This window comes from Erinaceus europaeus, chromosome 21, assembly GCF_950295315.1.
Source record: "Erinaceus europaeus chromosome 21, mEriEur2.1, whole genome shotgun sequence".
Lineage (NCBI taxonomy): Eukaryota > Metazoa > Chordata > Mammalia > Eulipotyphla > Erinaceidae > Erinaceus > Erinaceus europaeus.
This window is the reverse complement of record NC_080182.1, coordinates 573,993-592,422: the sequence shown is the minus strand read 5'-3', so window position 1 is coordinate 592,422 and position 18,430 is coordinate 573,993. Positions and strand designations below refer to the sequence as shown.

General features: G+C 38.9%; 1 protein-coding gene across 2 annotated transcripts in view; it reads left to right on the top strand.

Moving 5' to 3' along the window:
- Positions 1-18,430, top strand: part of DNAJC13 (DnaJ heat shock protein family (Hsp40) member C13) — a 149,734-nt gene that overhangs the window by 29,020 nt on the left and 102,284 nt on the right. Inside the window, exons 2-9 of one of the 2 annotated variants that reach the window (XM_060180241.1) lie at positions 316-396; positions 9,356-9,431; positions 10,643-10,792; positions 11,207-11,248; positions 15,179-15,379; positions 16,480-16,686; positions 16,773-16,868; positions 17,890-17,981. In XM_060180241.1, coding sequence (XP_060036224.1) covers positions 329-396; positions 9,356-9,431; positions 10,643-10,792; positions 11,207-11,248; positions 15,179-15,379; positions 16,480-16,686; positions 16,773-16,868; positions 17,890-17,981 — 932 coding nt within the window. In that variant the 5' untranslated portion in view covers positions 316-328. Of the gene's footprint in view, positions 1-315; positions 397-9,355; positions 9,432-10,642; positions 10,793-11,206; positions 11,249-15,178; positions 15,380-16,479; positions 16,687-16,772; positions 16,869-17,889; positions 17,982-18,430 lie in introns of those variants that run through there. The other variant, XM_060180240.1, reaches the window with a different exon arrangement.

Sequence of the window (18,430 nt, the reverse complement as noted above, 5' to 3'; positions counted from 1 at the left end):
GTAATGTAAGGTTTAAGATGCATTCGTTTTTTTCTCAAAGATTCTATTCATTTTTTGTTTGATTCTTGACACTTGAGATGTTGATAGAGGGTTTCTGTCCTCAAGAAACCCACTGTGGTTGAGGGGATCAGGCTGTCATAACCCAGTGTGCTGACAGAGCTGAACTGGCAGAACTGAGCAGGTGTGCCTTTGGTAGCCTGATGGCCTTGTAGAAGTAGTTGTGCCGTAAGGCAGGTGATGAAAGTACTGTCGGGGTCATTCAAAAAATTAAAGCTAACACTGTGTTAAATTCACCAACATTTTTTTGTCTTCCAGGTTTTAGCACAAAATGAACACAATTCGGGAAAATAAGGACTTGGCTTGTTTCTATACGACAAAACACTCCTGGAGGGGAAAGTAAGTATTCTTTAGGTTCATGTGACTATGCTTCTAGAAAGCATTTTTTAAAAGCATTTTTTCGGTATCCTGAAATAAGGCCCCTCATCCTTTCTTGTCTAAAAAGCATATGTACGTATTTCAAATGCAAATGCTAGATTTAGATAGCTTACTGTTCTTTTTGACATTTCTGGTTTTCTTTATCTATCTTGGGAGAGAGTTTGGTAAGAAGAGCAACGATCAAGTGCAAAGTAAAGCAGTTACCACTACCCTCCTTTGGATTTTACCCACCCATTGTATGCAGGAGCAACAGTGTTAACGTTGCAACTTGGTTGTCAGAGGCTAGCCTGTGTGTGACCCACACAATTTCCTATCTCTTTGACTGTCACAGGAAATAAGCCAGTAGTGTTTGGTGTTTTCTTCTGGCCTGTAACTTCATCTAAACATTGGATTTGATTCTTCTTTATTTTTAAAACCTTTGTTTACAGTTTTGATTTATTCTTTAAATATATTCCCTTCTTAGAGAGAGAGAAAGAGACTAGAGGAACACTTCATTTTATGCAGTGTTAGGAATTGAACTTAGGGCCTTGCACACACTTTACAGCTGGGTCACCTCCCCAGCCCATCTTTTCTTTTCCTTGGGAGGGGGGTCAAGACATTTTTAATAGCTAACCTGATTGGACCAAGGTAAACGTGCTCTGTAAAATGAGTGGCCCTACCCCTCAGGTTGCTGTAAGGGTTAAATGAAGTGATATGGAACATGTAAAGATCTTTAATCATTCCTTGAACACATTGAATATTTAATGAATGACACCTATTGACTTACCGAAATGTTTAGTCTCTGGTTTTTTTGAACAGTAAGGGAACCAGGTGGTGGCACCTGATTCAGTACACATGTTATAGTGTGCAAGGACCCAGGTTCAAGTCCCTGGTCTCCACCTGCTGGGGGAAAGTTTGAGTGGTAATAGATAAAGTGAGTTTGCACTACTTACTTTGACAGGTACCCACATTATTCCAGATCAAGACTCAGATAGATAAAATATTACACATGCACAAAACCAATAACTTCTGTTCATATTCTTAATTTTCCATTTCTTTAGGTAATGGTGTGGTGACTTACAGTGATGCAACATAGAACTCTGTTGGTTTGCATTAGCAAACTATAATTTTGAAAGAGTTTAGTGTTTAACTTCATTTCCTTTTAATAGCACAATTCTATGAGTTCCTGAATTAGAGACCATTGTTCGCTTTGTAGAAAACTTGGTTTGAATATTTCCTCTTCATTCTGTTAAGCAAAGTCAGAAAATTGGCATATGGAGGGTATTATGAGTCTCTTTAGTTTCTTATAACAGCCTTAGCAACTGTATATTTGAGAGATTTGTAGTCTTTCCTTGAGTAGTAAATAGATCTAGGAACCACACTGTATTTACTTTTCATATACATAGAGCATAATATTGCATTAACTATAAAGAGCAAGCTTAACGTAGCACTTCTTGTCCTGTGAGCTTGTATGTGCATATGAAAAAAAGTAATGTTAGTAATGACTGACTGAGACTTAAAATTTCTCTTATTTTTTATGTTTATTTATTTTTCCTTTTTTTGCCCTTGTTGTTTAACATTGTTGTGGTTATTATTGTTGTTACTGATGTTGTTGTTGGATAGGACAGAGAGAAATGGAGAGGGGAGGGGAAGACAGAGAGGAGGAGAGAAAGACAGACACCTGCAGACCTGCTTCACTGCTTGTGAAGTGACTCCCCTGCAGGTGGGGAGCCGGGGGCTTGAACCGGGATCCTTATGCTGGTCCTTGCGCTTTGCGCCACGTGCGCTTAACCCGCTTAAGTCGCCACCACCCGACTCCCTCTTATTTATTTTTGTATCAAGTTGGAGCAGAACTAGAGTCATACATTTGTCTGTTTTTTTTTTTTTTTTTTTAATCAGAGCACTGATACTGATCAGCTCTGACATTAAGGTGGTGGTGGGGGAGTGTTGAACCTGGGATTTAGGAGCTTCAAGCATGAGAATCTCTTTGCATAACCATTATGCTATCTACTCTGCCCATAGCTAATCAAAAACAAATTATACACAATTGTCCTAGTAGCATATACTAACTCTGCAGCCTAGGTGTGGTAGACTATCCTGTGTAGGTCTGTGGAATTACACCCTGACATTGCACAGCATTGTCCCACATCTTGGAATCCTAATCTATGCCCAAAATTTGGCGTCGTGCGAAGATAATAGCGGTTTTGAAACCAAAGAAAGACCCAACACTGGCTGCCAGCTATAGACCAATTTCTCTCCTCTCCGTGTGTTACAAACTCCTTGAGAGGCTTCTTCTGTCACGTATCTCTCATCTTACAGAGAAATTCCTATCACCCGCCCAAGCTGGTTTCCACCCAGGAAGATCTACCTGCGAACAAGCCCTGGCCCTCTCAACTTACATTGAAAATGGATTCCAGAAGAATTTAAAGACGGGTGCTGTCTTTGTGGATCTCACAGCAGCCTATGACACGGTCTGGCACCGTGGTCTCCTAGTCAAGATCTCAAGATGCTTGCCTCCATGGGTGGCCAACACTATATCGTTTCTTCTCCAAAACAGAAGATTCCGGGTGCATCTGGGTGACAAGTCTAGCAGATGGAGACTTGTCTCAAGTGGCCTCCCCCAGGGCTCTGTTCTGGCTCCTACGCTATTTAATATTTACATCAATGACCTCCCAGAAACTTCTTCAAGGAAGTTCATCTACGCCGATGACATCTGCTATGCAACTCAGGCATCCAAGTTCGACATCCTCGAGGAAACACGAAAGACATGTCTCTGATATCTGATTACTGTAAAAAATGGCGACTAATCCCAAGCACTGCAAAAACGGTATCATCTGTTTTCCATCTACACCATGCCTCGGCCTCGCGTGAGCTTAATGTGCAGCTTGGCGATACGAGAATCCGGCATGAAGCCCAGCCAGTCTATCTTGGCGTTACTCTCGATCGCACCCTGTCATTTCATGAACATCTCATAAAAACTGCAGCAAAGGTGGGCGCGAGGAATAACATCATTGCAAGACTGGCCAGCTCCTCATGGGGCGCGAGTGCTTCCACACTATGATCATCATCTCTGGCATTATGCTATTCCACTGCAGAATACTGTGCCCCAGTATGGTTCCGTAGCCCCCATGTCCACTTGGTCAATTCCAAATTATATTCCTCCATGAGGATCATTTCTGGAACCATCTGTTCCACCCCGGTTCCCTGGCTGCCAGTTCTTAGCAACATTGCCCCGCCAGATATTCGTCGGGATCATCTAAGTTCATTTCCCACGTCTACGCTCAACCGGACCTGCCAATATACGTGGATATCTTCGCCCACCCTGTCCAACGCTTGATGTCTCGTCACCCAATCTGGTCCCCTACGCCTACACTGAACTTCTCTGTTCCAGACTCTTGGAAACAGAGTTGGCAGTCAGCTGAGGTAAAGAACAAACACCTCATCACAGACCCCTGCAAGCGTCAACCCGGCTTTGACCTAGCACGTTATGATCGGGCCCTCCTTAATCGCTATCGAACAGGCCATGGCCGGTGTGCCGCTATATTCCATCGCTGGGGAGACAGAGACGACCTGAACTGCCCCTGCGGCTACAGACAGACTATGACCCACATAGTCAACGGCTGCCACCTCTCCAGATTCAAAGGAGGTCTCGAAACTTTACATCAGGCTCAATCTGACGCTGTTGACTGGCTACGGAAGAAGGGCAAACGCTAGAATTGTACAGCAGTGAAATTGCCTGAGGATGCATCTCCTAGAATATATCCCATCACGAAGCAGCACATGACAGAAGCATGAAATGACGCCATCACAGATACATTGTTACAGAAGCATAAAGTGACGTCGTCACAGATCCTTTGTTAAGAAGTATAAAATGACACCATCACAGATCCTTTGTTACAGAAGCATGAAGTGACGCCGTCACAGATCCTTTGTTAAGAAGCATGAAGTGACGCCGTCACAGATCCTTTGTTACAGAAGCATGAAGTGACGCCGTCACAGATCCTTTGTTACAGAAGCATGAGGTGACGCCGTCACAGATCCTTTGTTAAGAAGCATGAAGTGACGCCGTCACAGATCCTTTGTTACAGAAGCATGAAATGACACCGTCACAGATCCTTTGTTACAGAAGCATGAAGTGACGCCATCACAGATCCTTTGTTAAGAAGCATGAAGTGACGCCGTCACAGATCCTTTGTTAAGAAGTATAAAATGACTCCATCACAGATCCTTTGGAAATCAAGGGGTGGTTCATTAGCAAAAATTAAACCATATGATCCAACAGTTGCATTCTTTAGTAAACTTAAACCCATACAAGACCCATGCATTTATAGCAACTTTTCTTTTCATAATTACCTAAATTCATAAATAATCACAGTGACCTTTAGTAGGTCAATGGATAAACTAATCCATCCAGACAATGCAGTATTTACTCAGTAAACCATCAAACTATGGAAGAAACTAACACACATACTATTAAATGAAAGAAGCCTACTAAGATAGGTTATATAATATGTGATCTCAATTATATGATATGTGAAAAAAAGGCAAGCTTTGGAGACAGTACATCCATGATTGAGGAGAGGAAGAGATGAATAGACTTAGAGAATTCTTGTGGCCTTGAAATGCTGTTGAATGACAGTATAAGTGTCATTATACATTTGTCCAAAGTCATAGAAAGTACAGCCTGTCCCAGAAGGTTGTATAGTGGATGACAGTGTTGGACCCTCAAGCATGAAGTCCTAAGTTCAAATCCCAGCAACACAAGTAGCAGAGTGATGCTCTGATCCTCTCTCTCTCTAACTTTCTCGTTAATAAATCTTAAACAAACAAAAAAAAGTTCACCAAGGGTGAACTGAGAAATAAACCATGGACTTTGGTTTATAATGTGTTGGTGATGTAGGCTCTTCAGTTGCAACAGATGTACTACTCTGGTGTGGCTTTTGACAGCGGCAGAGTTTGTGCATAGGTAATACTGAAATCTCTGTACCTTCTGCTCTGTATTGTTGTGGACCTAAAACTGCTCTTAAAAAGTTTGCTTTTCAGAAATCTAGTTTTTTTATGAGCTGGAAAAAAATGTGGACCTCATTGTGATAGAATGATCACAATAATCTTACAATACTGGATTTCATGGAGTGCTCTTCTGAGAGAAGTGGAATGCCATCTGCCTGAGTTTTTGGGGTAGATAGTTGCAGATAGTGTGCCCTAGTCCACTCTTCTTTCTTTTTTTCAGAGGAGTAAAATTTCTGGGGTAAATGAGCCCTTTCAAATGAAAGTGACCGTCCAAGTGGAGTCTGACCATAATTACAATAACCTAGTATTATAGCCAGGTTAGAAGTCAGTATTGCATTTCTAAAGTTTAAATTCTGAAAACTTTATAGTTCAGTATTTATTTGAAAGAAAAGCTCTTAGTTATTATGACAATACTTTGGATCCAATGGGAATCTAACTCCAGAGTCTTTTTGCTGAAAGATCTATTCAATAAAGTATACTATCTCTACTGTGAAAACCACAAATGTGTGTCTTAAAATTTCAGTGAAATGACTGGGCCCAGGGGGGTGACTCAGTGGTAGAACAGAAGATCCACATATATGAGCTCTCAAGTTTGACTCCGTGCAAATGCATGAGTTTGGCTCTAAATCCCTCTTTGTCACTAAATAAACATTTTGTTTTAAAATGGAAAATATTTAAAATCAAAGTTAAAATTCAGGTTCATCAGCTACTTACTCTTATTTAAATAACAGGTTGATTGCTTTTCCCCTTTTTTCTTGTGTTGTCTTAGCAGATTTTGGTATTACTAACGGAATTGAGAAGCTGTTTTTAACTTTCTGGAACAATTTAAGAACTATGATACTAGAACTTGGATTGGAGTTGGTGTATTGCACCAAAGTAAAAGACTTGGGTGAGGAGGGAGTGTTCAGGTCCTGGAACATGATGGCAGAAGTGGACTTAGGTGGGGGGTTAGATTGTTCTGTGGAAAATTGAGAACTGTTACACATGTACAAACTATTGTATTTTACTGTTAACTGTAAACCATTAATCCCTCAATAGAGAAAATGGGGGTGGAGGGAAGAAGTATGATACTTACCTGTCTAGAGTTTAATTGCTTTGTTTGAACCTTGGTGCTTTTGTAGGATATAATTTTTTGGAATTTTCTTAAATTCTTCTATATAGGGATTGATTTAGTCTTAGTTTTCAAATTTATCAGCATGAATTTATATACATCATTATTCTTTGTAGTTATAAATTATTTTATTCTTAATTTTTGTGTGTTTTCTTAGGCTAATGAATGCCTTGCCTATTTTATTTCCAAAGAACAGTATTTTATACTTTTTCTAATTCAGTTTTCTCTTTTATCATTATAAATTCCTCTCTCCTAGAGGATTATCAATATCCAAGTAGTTTTTTCTTCTTTAGATGTGCTATTTTAAGTGAAGGAGGTGAAGTGAGAAGTGAAAATTGCTTCTCTGCTGTATAGGCTTCCCACGTCTATAAAATTGGAACACTGCAGTGCAATAGGTGGTTGCTTCAGTAGGAATCGTTACGTTTCCAGAATCTGGTTGTGATTGACTAGGAGTAGACCATAGCTTTTCCTTGCTTTGCATCATAGTTTTGTTAAAAGGATATTCTGAAAGAATTAGTACTGTGCAGTTACTTTTGTTACAGTAAACTTTTTCCATTTAGAATCTTTTGGTGTCCTAGGGTGGTACTTTGCTAACTTCAGTCTTATTCATAGGCTTTACTTTGCTCTTAGGATTCTTACTAGTTCATGTGAACTGTCAGGGAGTTTTAATACCAGTAATATTTTAGAACTTAGAAAAAAGGAGAGACTTATTTATTATTGAGAGGCACAAGGAGGAGAGATGGGTAGAGCCAGAGTGATGCTGGCAGCTGAACTTGAAACCTCCTGTTTGCGACTTTTAACACTTTGCCCCAGCACCACCTCATAGTCTGCAGAACATTTAAAAAATTTATTTATAAAATAAAAATATTGTCAAGATCATAGGATAAGAGGGGTCTAATTCCACACAATTCCCACTACCAGAGTTCCATATCCTTTAACCACCGTTAAAAGCTTTCCTATTCTTTATCCCCCTGGGAGCATGGACCCAGGATCATTATGGGGTGCAGAAGGTGGGAGGTTTGACTTCTATAATTGCTTCCCCGCTGAACATGGGCATTGGCAGATCAATTCATACTCCCAGCCTATTTCTATCTTTACCTAGTGGGGCAGGGCTCAGGGGAAATTGGGCTCCAGGATACACTGATGAGGTCCTCTAGCTGAGGAAGTCAGGTTTGTGTCATAGTAGCATCTGCAACTTGGCAGTTAGAAAGCATTAAGATATAAAGCAGAACAAATCGTTAAATAATCGCTCAGCTTCCCCAGAGACACACCTTACTAGGGAAAGAGAGAGGCAGACTGGGAGTATGGACCGACCAGTCAACGCCCATGTTCAGCGGGGAAGCAATTACAGAAGCCAGACCCTCTACCTTCTGCAACCCTCAACGACCCTGGGTCCATGCTCCCAGAGGGCTAGAGAATGGGAAGGCTATCATGGGAGAGGGTGGGTTATGGGGATTGGGTGGTGGGAATTGTGTGGAGTTGTACCCCTCCTACCTTATGCTTTTGTTCACTAATCCTTTCTTAAATTAAAAATTTAAATAAAAAAAAAATAATAATCAGGAACCTAAAGGCAAGAATATAGTAGATGAGATTTGGGGGTCTCCATTTTGGAAGAAGCTAATAGGTCTATTTTAGGTATATTCCAAGAGGCCCATGACTTTATCAGTTTTTGCCTGAGCTTGACATCTATTAAGCAGGTGGGCTAAAGGTACTGTCTGGGGAGATGGTGTCAGAGTTGAAAAGAGAACTAGAAAGCTGGATCAGGGCAGAGAGTAGCTTCCAATTATGGGAAAAGTATATAAATACCATTAACTATAAGCCCCATCAACTTGATCCGAGGCCTATATTCAGTGCAGAAGCCTGTGTAAACTCTGTATCCCTGCAGGTCTGAGCTTGCATTCTGTGGTCATAGCTAGAAACATTTTAGGCTGCACTCATTGCTGGGCCCATCTTCCTTGAATGGCAGAGTTGTTGACCCAACCTCCCTTCAGAGAATGGTGCAGTCCCTACCATTGTTGATCCACATCGAGGGCAAGGTCCTGTAGGGATGGAGATGAACAGTGACAGTGAAATCACAGATATATTAGAGGTCTAGGCCCATTATGTCTATGTGGGAATCCCAGGATTCCCTGACTAGGGCCCTAGATGATGGGGTGGCCTAGTAGTAACCAAAATAGCCATCATTCAAGTATGTTTTCATATTTTTAGGTCTTTCTACTTGCTTGCTGCATTTATTGACTCACTGTAAACTATTGTGCACTTTTGCTTTAAGGTATATATTTTCCCCTAACTTATGGATGCATGTGTACATGTGCTCCATCTCTTGGGCCCTGGTCCATATCTGGGTGCTGTGGCTTTGTTAGGAAGTGCACCACTCAAGATGGAATTAAGGAGTCCTATGAGCTAGGAACGGTCTCACCTAGTAGTACTGGAGCTCTCACAGAGTACTGGAGCTGTGCAGAACATTTTTGATTGTGAGAATGGAAAACAAGCTACATTTATTAATCAGTTAACACATGCCTATTTTATTTTTTCAGATTTCATCTGCTTATTGGATAAAGATAGAAATTGAGAGGGGAGGGAAATAGGGAGGTGGGGGAGAAAGACACTTGCAGCATTATTGGCCACTTGTGAAGCTTCCCCCTCAGGTGAGGACAAGACTTAAAGATGTGTCCTTGGGCATGGTAATGTGTGCTTAGCCAGGTGCACTACCACCCAGCTCCCACATGTCTATTTATTGAAGTGCTTTTTTTGTATTGCTATCAGAGTATTTGTTAAAAAATTTTTATTTAAGACTAACTTAAAATACTTCTTTTGTAGGTACAAGCGTGTCTTTTCAGTTGGAACCCATGCGATTACTACATATAATCCCAATACTCTAGAAGTAACAAATCAGGTAATTGTGTCTGAAGCCTTAAAGTGTTTGAATTCCATTTGAATTTTCAAACCAAAAATTCAGTCAATGACTTCTTGCTCTGAAGTCAGATTAGGGAAGTCAACTCTACCCCCACTCCCCACCTGCAGTGGGAACACTTCACTAGCAGTGAAGCAGGTCTGCAGGTGTCCCTCTCTTTCTCTCCCCTCTGCCTTCCCCTCCCCTTTCAATTTCTGTCTTATTGAATAAAACAGAAGAAGGCGGGGGGAGAGGGGAGAGGAGAGAGGAAAAGTCAACTCTGAACAAGGTTGAAAGAGATGATATAATGCTTAGTGAGATAAAAAATAAATAACTGGGATAAGGGCCGGGTAGTGGCGCAGCAAGTTAAGCTCACCCGGCTCCCCACCTATAGGGAGTCGCTTCACAAGTGATGAAGCAGGTCTGCTTGTGTCTGTCTTTCTCTCCTCCTCTCTGTCTTCCCCTCCTCGATTTTTCTCTGTGCTGTCCAGCAACAATGACAGCAATAACAACCACGACAATAACAACAACGGCAACAATAATGGAAAAAATGGCCTCCAGGAGCAGAGTGGATTTGTAGTGCAGGCACTGAGCCCCAGTGATAACCCTGGAGGCAAAAAAATGAAAATAAAAATAAAATAACTGGGGTAGGGGAGGTATTTTATTTAACTTGATATAACATTTTATATGTTATTATTGATTATAGCTCTCTCATGTAAAATTGGTTCTCTTTATAGTTTAAAGGTATATTATTACTATATAATCCAAGCCATGCATTAGTTACATCACAGATGCGGTTATATGAAAATACTTGCCACGAAAATAGGATTGCTATTTATAAAAGCAAGGCTGACCCACACCTGGATATATAGGCATTTCATATATATTCAAGATTTTTTTAATCAGAATTGGGATATTTCACAGATTTTTTTTTTCTCACAGATTTGTAGATTATATGTGAAATGTAATCCTCAGTTCTTTCCCTTGTGTATTTAATTACTTTGCATTAATAAGGATTAATCATTAAAATTGAAATGCTGATAGGATTTTTGTCTCTGATGTGTGTGTGGGGGAAACTTTAGATTCTGTGTTACATACTTTAAGACATCACTTTTGGATCTTAGTACTTTGTTAATTGTTTTTCATGTAATCATGTGTAAAAATACAGTAGTAAAAATAAGGGTTGCAGCTGAAAGCATATCTTATTTTGGTAGTGGCCTTATGGAGATATTTGCAGCATCAGCCCTGTTGGAAAAGGACAAGGAACAGAGTTCAACCTCACCTTTCGAAAAGGCAGTGGAAAAAAATCAGAAACTTTAAAATTTTCTACAGAGCACAGAACAGAACTTCTTACAGAAGCTTTGGTAATACACAGTTTAATGTTAAACTTTTTTTACTCTTTTCATTTTAAAATGAAAGTTATATTAAAGTACAAAACCACTATTCTCATCATGCTTAGTCTTTTCTTGCTGAACTTTGACGTAACTCTGAAACTTTGATTTTCCTCTTGCTGACAGACTGAAGAATCTTCAGATTGAAAGTTTTTTTAGTCTTTTGACTGACATTCATTAGAGCAAAGCAGCTGTATGCTTCATAGATTTTATGTTTCAGTAAAGTTCTACATGTTATTTTGAATGTTTTTAGAGTATAAATTTTAGTAATAATTTTGAATCTGGAGTTTATGGTTTGGAATTTTACTTATTTTGGGTAGAAAGGACTGAATTGTGAATTTCGCTTATTAGTCTGTTGTCATAAACTGTGATTGTTTCCTCTTTCAGAGATTTAGAACGGATTTTTCGGAAGGGAAAATCACAGGAAGGGCAAGTATTTAACATTTAATAGTATTTGTTTTTATTCAAATGTTGCCTTTTATTGTAGAAATTATTCTATAGTCTTTTCATTCCTTTTATGATAAAAATTAAGAGGGTTTTTTAAATTTAAAATTAAAGGAGACATATTTTAATATTCCCTATGTCTCCTGATAGCATGTGACAAATGAGTGTAACTTAACTGGAAATTCGAATATAAGGAATTCATTTTATGACTGTTAATGTTGATAGTGGGGGACAAAGATCTTTGGGCAGACCTATGAGACATTAGACACATCTCTAACCATTCAGGTTGTCTTCAGCAAGTATTTGAGATGGCAGTAGGAAGCAACACATTGCTGATCATGCTTGATGGACCATATTTGAATTTCTAAAGCTTTGAGTTTATTAAAGCAGTCATATTCTTGCACAGCATCTGGCAGGTAATGAAGATGTGTGACTGATTAGGAACTTATTTCTTAGGTCTTTTCCTAGAAGTTATGTTTTAACAGCATTTAAACTGAACCAGAAATTTCTGTTGGAGCTTAGCCTTTATTCACTCCCTTGAAACTTTCTTTCCTAAAAATATATTGCTTTTATAGTGGTACGGGAAGGGGATAATGCCTAAACTCATAGATAACAGTGTTTGGATCTCTCACTTGTACTTGCTGGCAGCAGTGCCCATCTCCCTGCATTTTTGTAATCTCTCATCCTTTCTTTTTTTTTTTTTTTCTTTTCACCAGAACACTGCTCAGTTCTGGCTTATGGTGGTGCTGGGGATTGAACTTCGGACCTGAGAGTCTCAGGCTTGAAAGGTTTTTTGCAAAACCTTTATGCTGTCTCCCCAGCCCGCCCTCATCCTTTCTATGGGCATTCTGCTGCTGCTTTCAACATCCCGGGAGCCTCCCTCATCTCAGCTCACATAGTTGGCTAGTTGCCCAGCAGCCATTTAAAAATGCTTAATGGCAGGTAGTAGTCTGCTTCCCTCTTGCTCCTGATGCGCTCCAGCCAAATTTCTATAGATCATGTCTTAGTCCTTATTGTGATCATCTTATGTTAGCAGGTGAGCTTCTGTCTATCTCATCTGTTTTGGAAAAATGGCTGCTTCAAAAGCATACATACTTAGTTTTTTTATTTATTTATTTACTTTTTAAATTTCTTTATTGGGGATTAATATTTTACATTTAACAGTAAATACAATAGTTTTCACATGCATAGTATTTGTCAGTTTTCCACATAACAATACAACCCCCATTAAGTCCTCTGAGATTTTTTAATTTTAATTAACTTCAGCTAACACCTTTCAAACTGTGATGACAGCAGTATCTCTAGAAGATTGCTTGAAGGGTAGTTCATTTAGTTTTACACAAGGAATAAGTAGTAATAGCACCCTCCCAGAAAAATCATGTTCATTCTCCCTAATTACTATTGGCTAAACAACACTTTAACTTTTTTTTTTTTTTTTTGGTTTTTATAAGAGAGAGAGAGAGGTGTTAGGGCATTGTTGTGGCATATTCAGTGTCGGGCTGATCCTGGGGGACTCATGTGCACAGCATACAAATCCTAATACATTCTGCCACAGCTCTGCCATGGACCTTGTCCCAGTCTAGAAACAGCAATCCTGGGTGATTTGAATCTGGCCTTCAGGCCCCCAAGCTACCCTTGCATAGACAGAACTGGAATTGGGGTTTTTCAGTTCACTCTGTCTTCATCTCCGTAATTTTGAGGAACAAATCAGTTTCCATCAGCTCATTAACTCTTGACCCTCAGCTGGCAGAAGTGGAGACTGTCCTGCAGAGTGGGTGGAATCCATGCAAATAGCAGTTGTTTAGGAAAACACCATTTCTGTGTCCTGTTTTCTACTCACTCCTCCTGCAGAGTTGTGTTGCTATTCTCTTATATGCCTCTGTCTATCTATGTGTCATTCATTCATCTTCTTGGGTTCGTGCAGGCTTCTCTTTGTGTAGAATTCATTTTATGGGCCCACAGTATAAATGATGCCTTGAATCAGTCCTACTGAGGAAGGGGACCTGATGTGATGTGGTCTAGTGAACCTCATTGCTATGTTTAGTGTTAGGATATTGGTGAAGTGCTTACTCTCATGAATACATACACTCTCATGAATACATATATGAGAATTTCTCTTATTCAGTATTAGAAGTTGTTGTGAGAAAGAAGGGGAGGGAAAAGAAATAGCTGTGCTCTTGATCAGCCAGTTTTACTTTAAGAATTTTAAAGGTGACTCAGCAGTAGAGCACAGGACACGTGTGATACAGACCCTGGCTTTGGTCCCTGGGACTGTATGTCCTAGGGTGGTGCCCTTGCCTTGGTCTCTTCCTCTTACATAAATTACACCTTTAAAAAGAAAAAAGAATTGTGTAACTGCTTATGCCTTCTCCATATTTTAAAAATATGTGTTTTGATGTGGAGGAGGAGGGAGAAAGATGACCACTCTGGTCCTGGAAATTGAACCCGGGGCGTCACAAGTGCAAGTCCTTTGCTCTATCTGTTGAACCTCCTCCCCACTATCATCCTATATAATGGGTAGAACATGTGTGGATTTTTTTGAGTGACTAAGTATTCACTTGACACCTGACATTCTGCTTCATTTTGCCTTTATGTTGGATTATTATATCACATTATTTTGGTTAGTGACCTCAAATCTTTTTCTCTTTAAGAATAAAACTGAGCAGTAAATGGATGTTGACCATTCTAATCATTGTTGATACTGGATACCATAACCAACAAGGAAATGTTATCATCTAAAGGGACTTGAACTTGTTAATGCTTCAAACTTGTAAAGATAACCTTCTAATTCCTGTGACTAGAAAAGTCTAAGATTAAACTTCAGCTGTTTTATATTTATAGAAGGGTCCCCTATTAATAAATGGAACTCAGATTATCAAAATTGAATGCTGTTGTTTTCTTTAAATGTAACTTAGTTCTTTTTCAAGTCTAATTTACATGATAATAATGCATAAACCAAAATTGGATAAATGTTGTTTTACAAGCCAGTTGGTATCTAAATTGGTCCAATTTCACTTCTCCCCACAGTATGTGCTATACATCTCACCCCCTCCCCCAGCAAAGTGCTGTGTCTCTCCAGAGTAATGTTTCTATTTAGGATTTTCTTTTTATAAATTTGAATAAGGATGGCTTAAAATGGTTTCACAAAACACTGTAACTCAGTCTTTGTTCCTCTTAAAAAGTATATATCGTCTCCAGTTAAGAGTAAACATTTCTCTGTCTCTTTAATGTTGCTGGATCCTAGTTCATGTGTGATTTCATGAGTGCAGTCCTACTTTTTCATTTAGACAGATAAAAAGAGACAGGAGGGAGTTGGGCGGTAGTGTAGCGGGTTAAGCGCACATGGTGCAAAGCACAAGGGCCGGCGTAAGGATCCTGGTTTGAACCCCCGGCTCCCCACCTGCAGGAGGTTGCTTCACAAGCGGTGAAGCAGGTTTGCAGGTATCTGTCTTTCTCTCCTCCTCTCTGTCTTCCCTTCCTCTGTCCATTTCTTTCTGTCCTATCCAACAACAACAGCTATGGCAACAATAACAACTACAATAAGCACAACAACAAGGGCAACAAAATGGGAAAAATGGCCTCCAGGAGCAGTGGATTCGTAGTGCAGGCACCGAGACCCAGCAATAACCCTGGAGGCAAAAAAAAAAAAAGAGAGAGAGAGAGAGACAGAGGAGAGGGAGATACACTACAGCATCAGAACTTTCCTTAGTGCTGTCATAGCGCCTTCCCAAGGCTTCTTACCTGGAACATCCTTAGTTAAGCATAAACTACCAAACAATTAAAAATAATAAATACTCAAAACCAATTTTGTTAATAGGTCTAAATATAAAAATTGTTTTGCATTTTGGCTACTTTGTAAGAATGACTTAATGGTAAGTTTAAATATGAATCTAGAGGTAATATTTCTTTCTCTAGAGATACAACTGCTATAAGCATCATTGGAGTGATTCAAGAAAACCTGTTATTTTGGAAGTAACTCCTGGAGGCTTTGACCAGATTAATCCTGCAACCAATAGAGTCCTCTGTTCCTATGACTACAGGAATATTGAAGGCTTTGTAGACCTCTCTGATTATCAAGGAGGATTTTGTATACTTTATGGAGGTTTTAGTAGGTTGGTAAGTAGTGTCTAAAAGAAATCTTTTTAAAGGGACATGACCATTTGAAGGCAAGAAAGGTTTTTACACTTTTGAAATTTCATGTGCTCCCTCTGGGAGGAAGAAAGGTATTAAATGTTCAGACTTTAGGATCAAAAAGATCTGAACCCGAACCCCCATTTTTAGCTCTTTAACATGAGTTAGTACCTATGCCATAAGTGTGTGTGTGTGGGGGGGGGGGGGTAGGAGTGAGATAATTTATTAGTGCAGTGCATGACTTAGTATTCAGTAAATGGTAGTTTTTCATGAGTATTGTCTTACCAGTTTCCAAGCTTTGAAAAAGTAAAAATATCTTTTGTTGTAGTCTTGCCTATCCTAGTTGTTTGAAATCTGAAATCTGACTCTTCATTGAAATTCCAAATGTGTAATTTATTGCATGTTTTTGTCTTGTAATTTTGAATTATATGTAAATTGTGGAGTACAACAGAAACTACTTAAGATATTGGGACCTTGTTGGTATTAGAAGAAATAGTCTGCCTTCTTTAATTAAACCCTAGTTCTCAAAGTTAAGTAATGGAGAGTCTTCTTCACATAAGCTTACTCTTGAGAATTCTCTAAAGAATTCTAATTCCTGTTGCTAATTTAGTGACTTGGGAACATTATTCCAAAATGTAGTGTTCTTTTGATAAATAAGCCTTCCCTGCCTAGCAGAACCAGGTTCTAAAGTCCTGGTTCAATCCCCTGCACCACCAGAAGCCAGAGCCAAGTAGTGCTCTGATAAAACAAAATAAAGCAAAACCTATTAATTTTTTTTAATAAAAAATATCTTGATTTACTTATTGGATCAAGACAGTCAGAAATTGAGAGGGAAGGGGGAGATAGAAAAGAAGAGAAACATGTGCAGCACTGCTTCACCATTTGGGAAGCTTTCCCCTGCAGATGGGGACTGGGGGCTCGAACCTGGGTCTTTGTGCATTATAACGTGTGCTGCTCAGCCAGGTATGCCACTACCCGCCCCCCTTTTTTCCTTCTAAGAATTGCTACTTTAGTCTTTTTCTTATGAGTTCAGTAGTTTACTTAGTAGTTTCAACCCTGCCTTTCTGCATTTCAAATCTGCGCAGCATTTATTTGCATCAGAGCAAAGAGAAGAGATTATCAAAAGTGCAATAGACCATGCTGGCAACTACATAGGTATTTCATTGAGGATCAGAAAAGAACCGTTAGAATTTGAGCAATTTTTGAATCTTCGCTTTGGGAAATACAGCAATGATGAATCCATCACATCTTTAGCAGAGTTTGTAGTCCAGAAAATATCACCCAGACATTCGGTAAGTTCCATGTATTAGATATGCTTATCTACTGTTGACATTTTTCTTCAATAATTTTTAATACGTCTCCATTTTATTGTTTGAAGGAACCTGTAAAAAGAGTTCTAGCACTGACAGAAACATGTTTAGTAGAACGTGATCCAGCAACTTATAATATTGCAACATTGAAGCCCTTAGGAGAAGTAAGTTTTAGTAATATTTAAAGAGATTGTTGATAAATTTGTTGATAAATTAGAATATATTGGTTCCTTGCTATTAATACGGCTTGGGTCCAGGGCCCTCATGGCTACCAAAATTTATGGATACTCTGTTTCCTTTATATAATGTGAGCCAGTATTTACATTTGTTTACATAGGATTCCCTAAATACAGTGACATTGCATTTGTTCAGATGCTAACAATCCAATTTAGATTACTCATAATACCTAATACAAGGTAAATTTTATCCTGTTTTGTTTAGGGAATAGTAATAATAAAAGTCTTTACGTGTTCAGTATAGACACATCTGTAGGCCTACTTCCTTCTGTGGTTGATCCAATCTGCAAATATGAAATGCAACCCACAATATAGACTGCCCACTGTAATTTTCTTTCTATTTTAGCTTCTTTTTTTTTTAACCTAAAGAATGGGAATGTTTTCTAGTTTTAATTCTTTATAGTGTTTATTGATCCTAAAACTATGAATATCACAAAATTTATTTTCCAGATATTCTGAATGAGACTTCATATTCAGTGGCTGTATGGAAACATAACTATTAGGCCATTCTTAAATTCTGATATTATAAGCAGCTACTTTTAAAAATACAGACCTGTAGGGGGTTGGGCGGTAGCGCAATGGGTTAAGCACACATGGCTCAAAGCACAAGGAACAGTTTAAGGATACTGGTTTGAGCCCCCGGCTCCCCACCTGCAGGGGGGTCACTTCACAGGCAGTGAAGCAGGTCTGCAGGTGTCTATCTTTCTCTCCCCTCTCTGTTTTCCCCTCCTCTCTCCATTTCTCTCTGTCCTATCCAACAACAATGACAATGGAAAGATAGCCGTCAGGAGCAGTGAATTTGTAGTGCAGGCACTAAGCCCCAGTGATAACCCTGGAGGCAAAATAAAAAAAAATACTGACTTTTGAAAGCCAAATGGTGATGTACAGTTTTTCTAATAAAATACCATAGAAATGAACAAGATTTGTTGAACTTACTTTGTTTTACTAGGTATTTGCATTGGTGTGTGACTCAGAGAATCCACAACTTTTTACCATTGAGTTCATAAAAGGGCAGATACGGAAATATTCTTCAACCGAAAGGTATATATATATATATATATATATATTTTTTTTTTTTTAATTTATCAAGTTTTTTAGATGCTAGTGTATACCAAGCTAAGTGTTAAAAAACAGAGCCTTAAAATCTATACCTTGGGCTAGCAAAATAACTCATCTGGATGAATAGTACACTTGCTTTGCCATGCTGCAGCCCAGGTTCAAGACTGGCCCCACCACATTAGAGGAAACTTCAGTGCTATGGTGTCTTTCTCTCTCTTTCACTGTGTCTGTTTGTCTACCTGGAGTAGTCAATTGCTGGTAATGACAAAAATACTAAATAAAAGAAAAAGAAACAGAGTGTTAACAATTAAATAACTTAAACATTATTTTGTTACCTATTCAAACTGCCCTTTATTCAGTTTTCAGATTCCTAAAGAGAATGAAAATGATAAAAATAAGTATATTTCTGTAACTTGTTCTTCTAAAATATT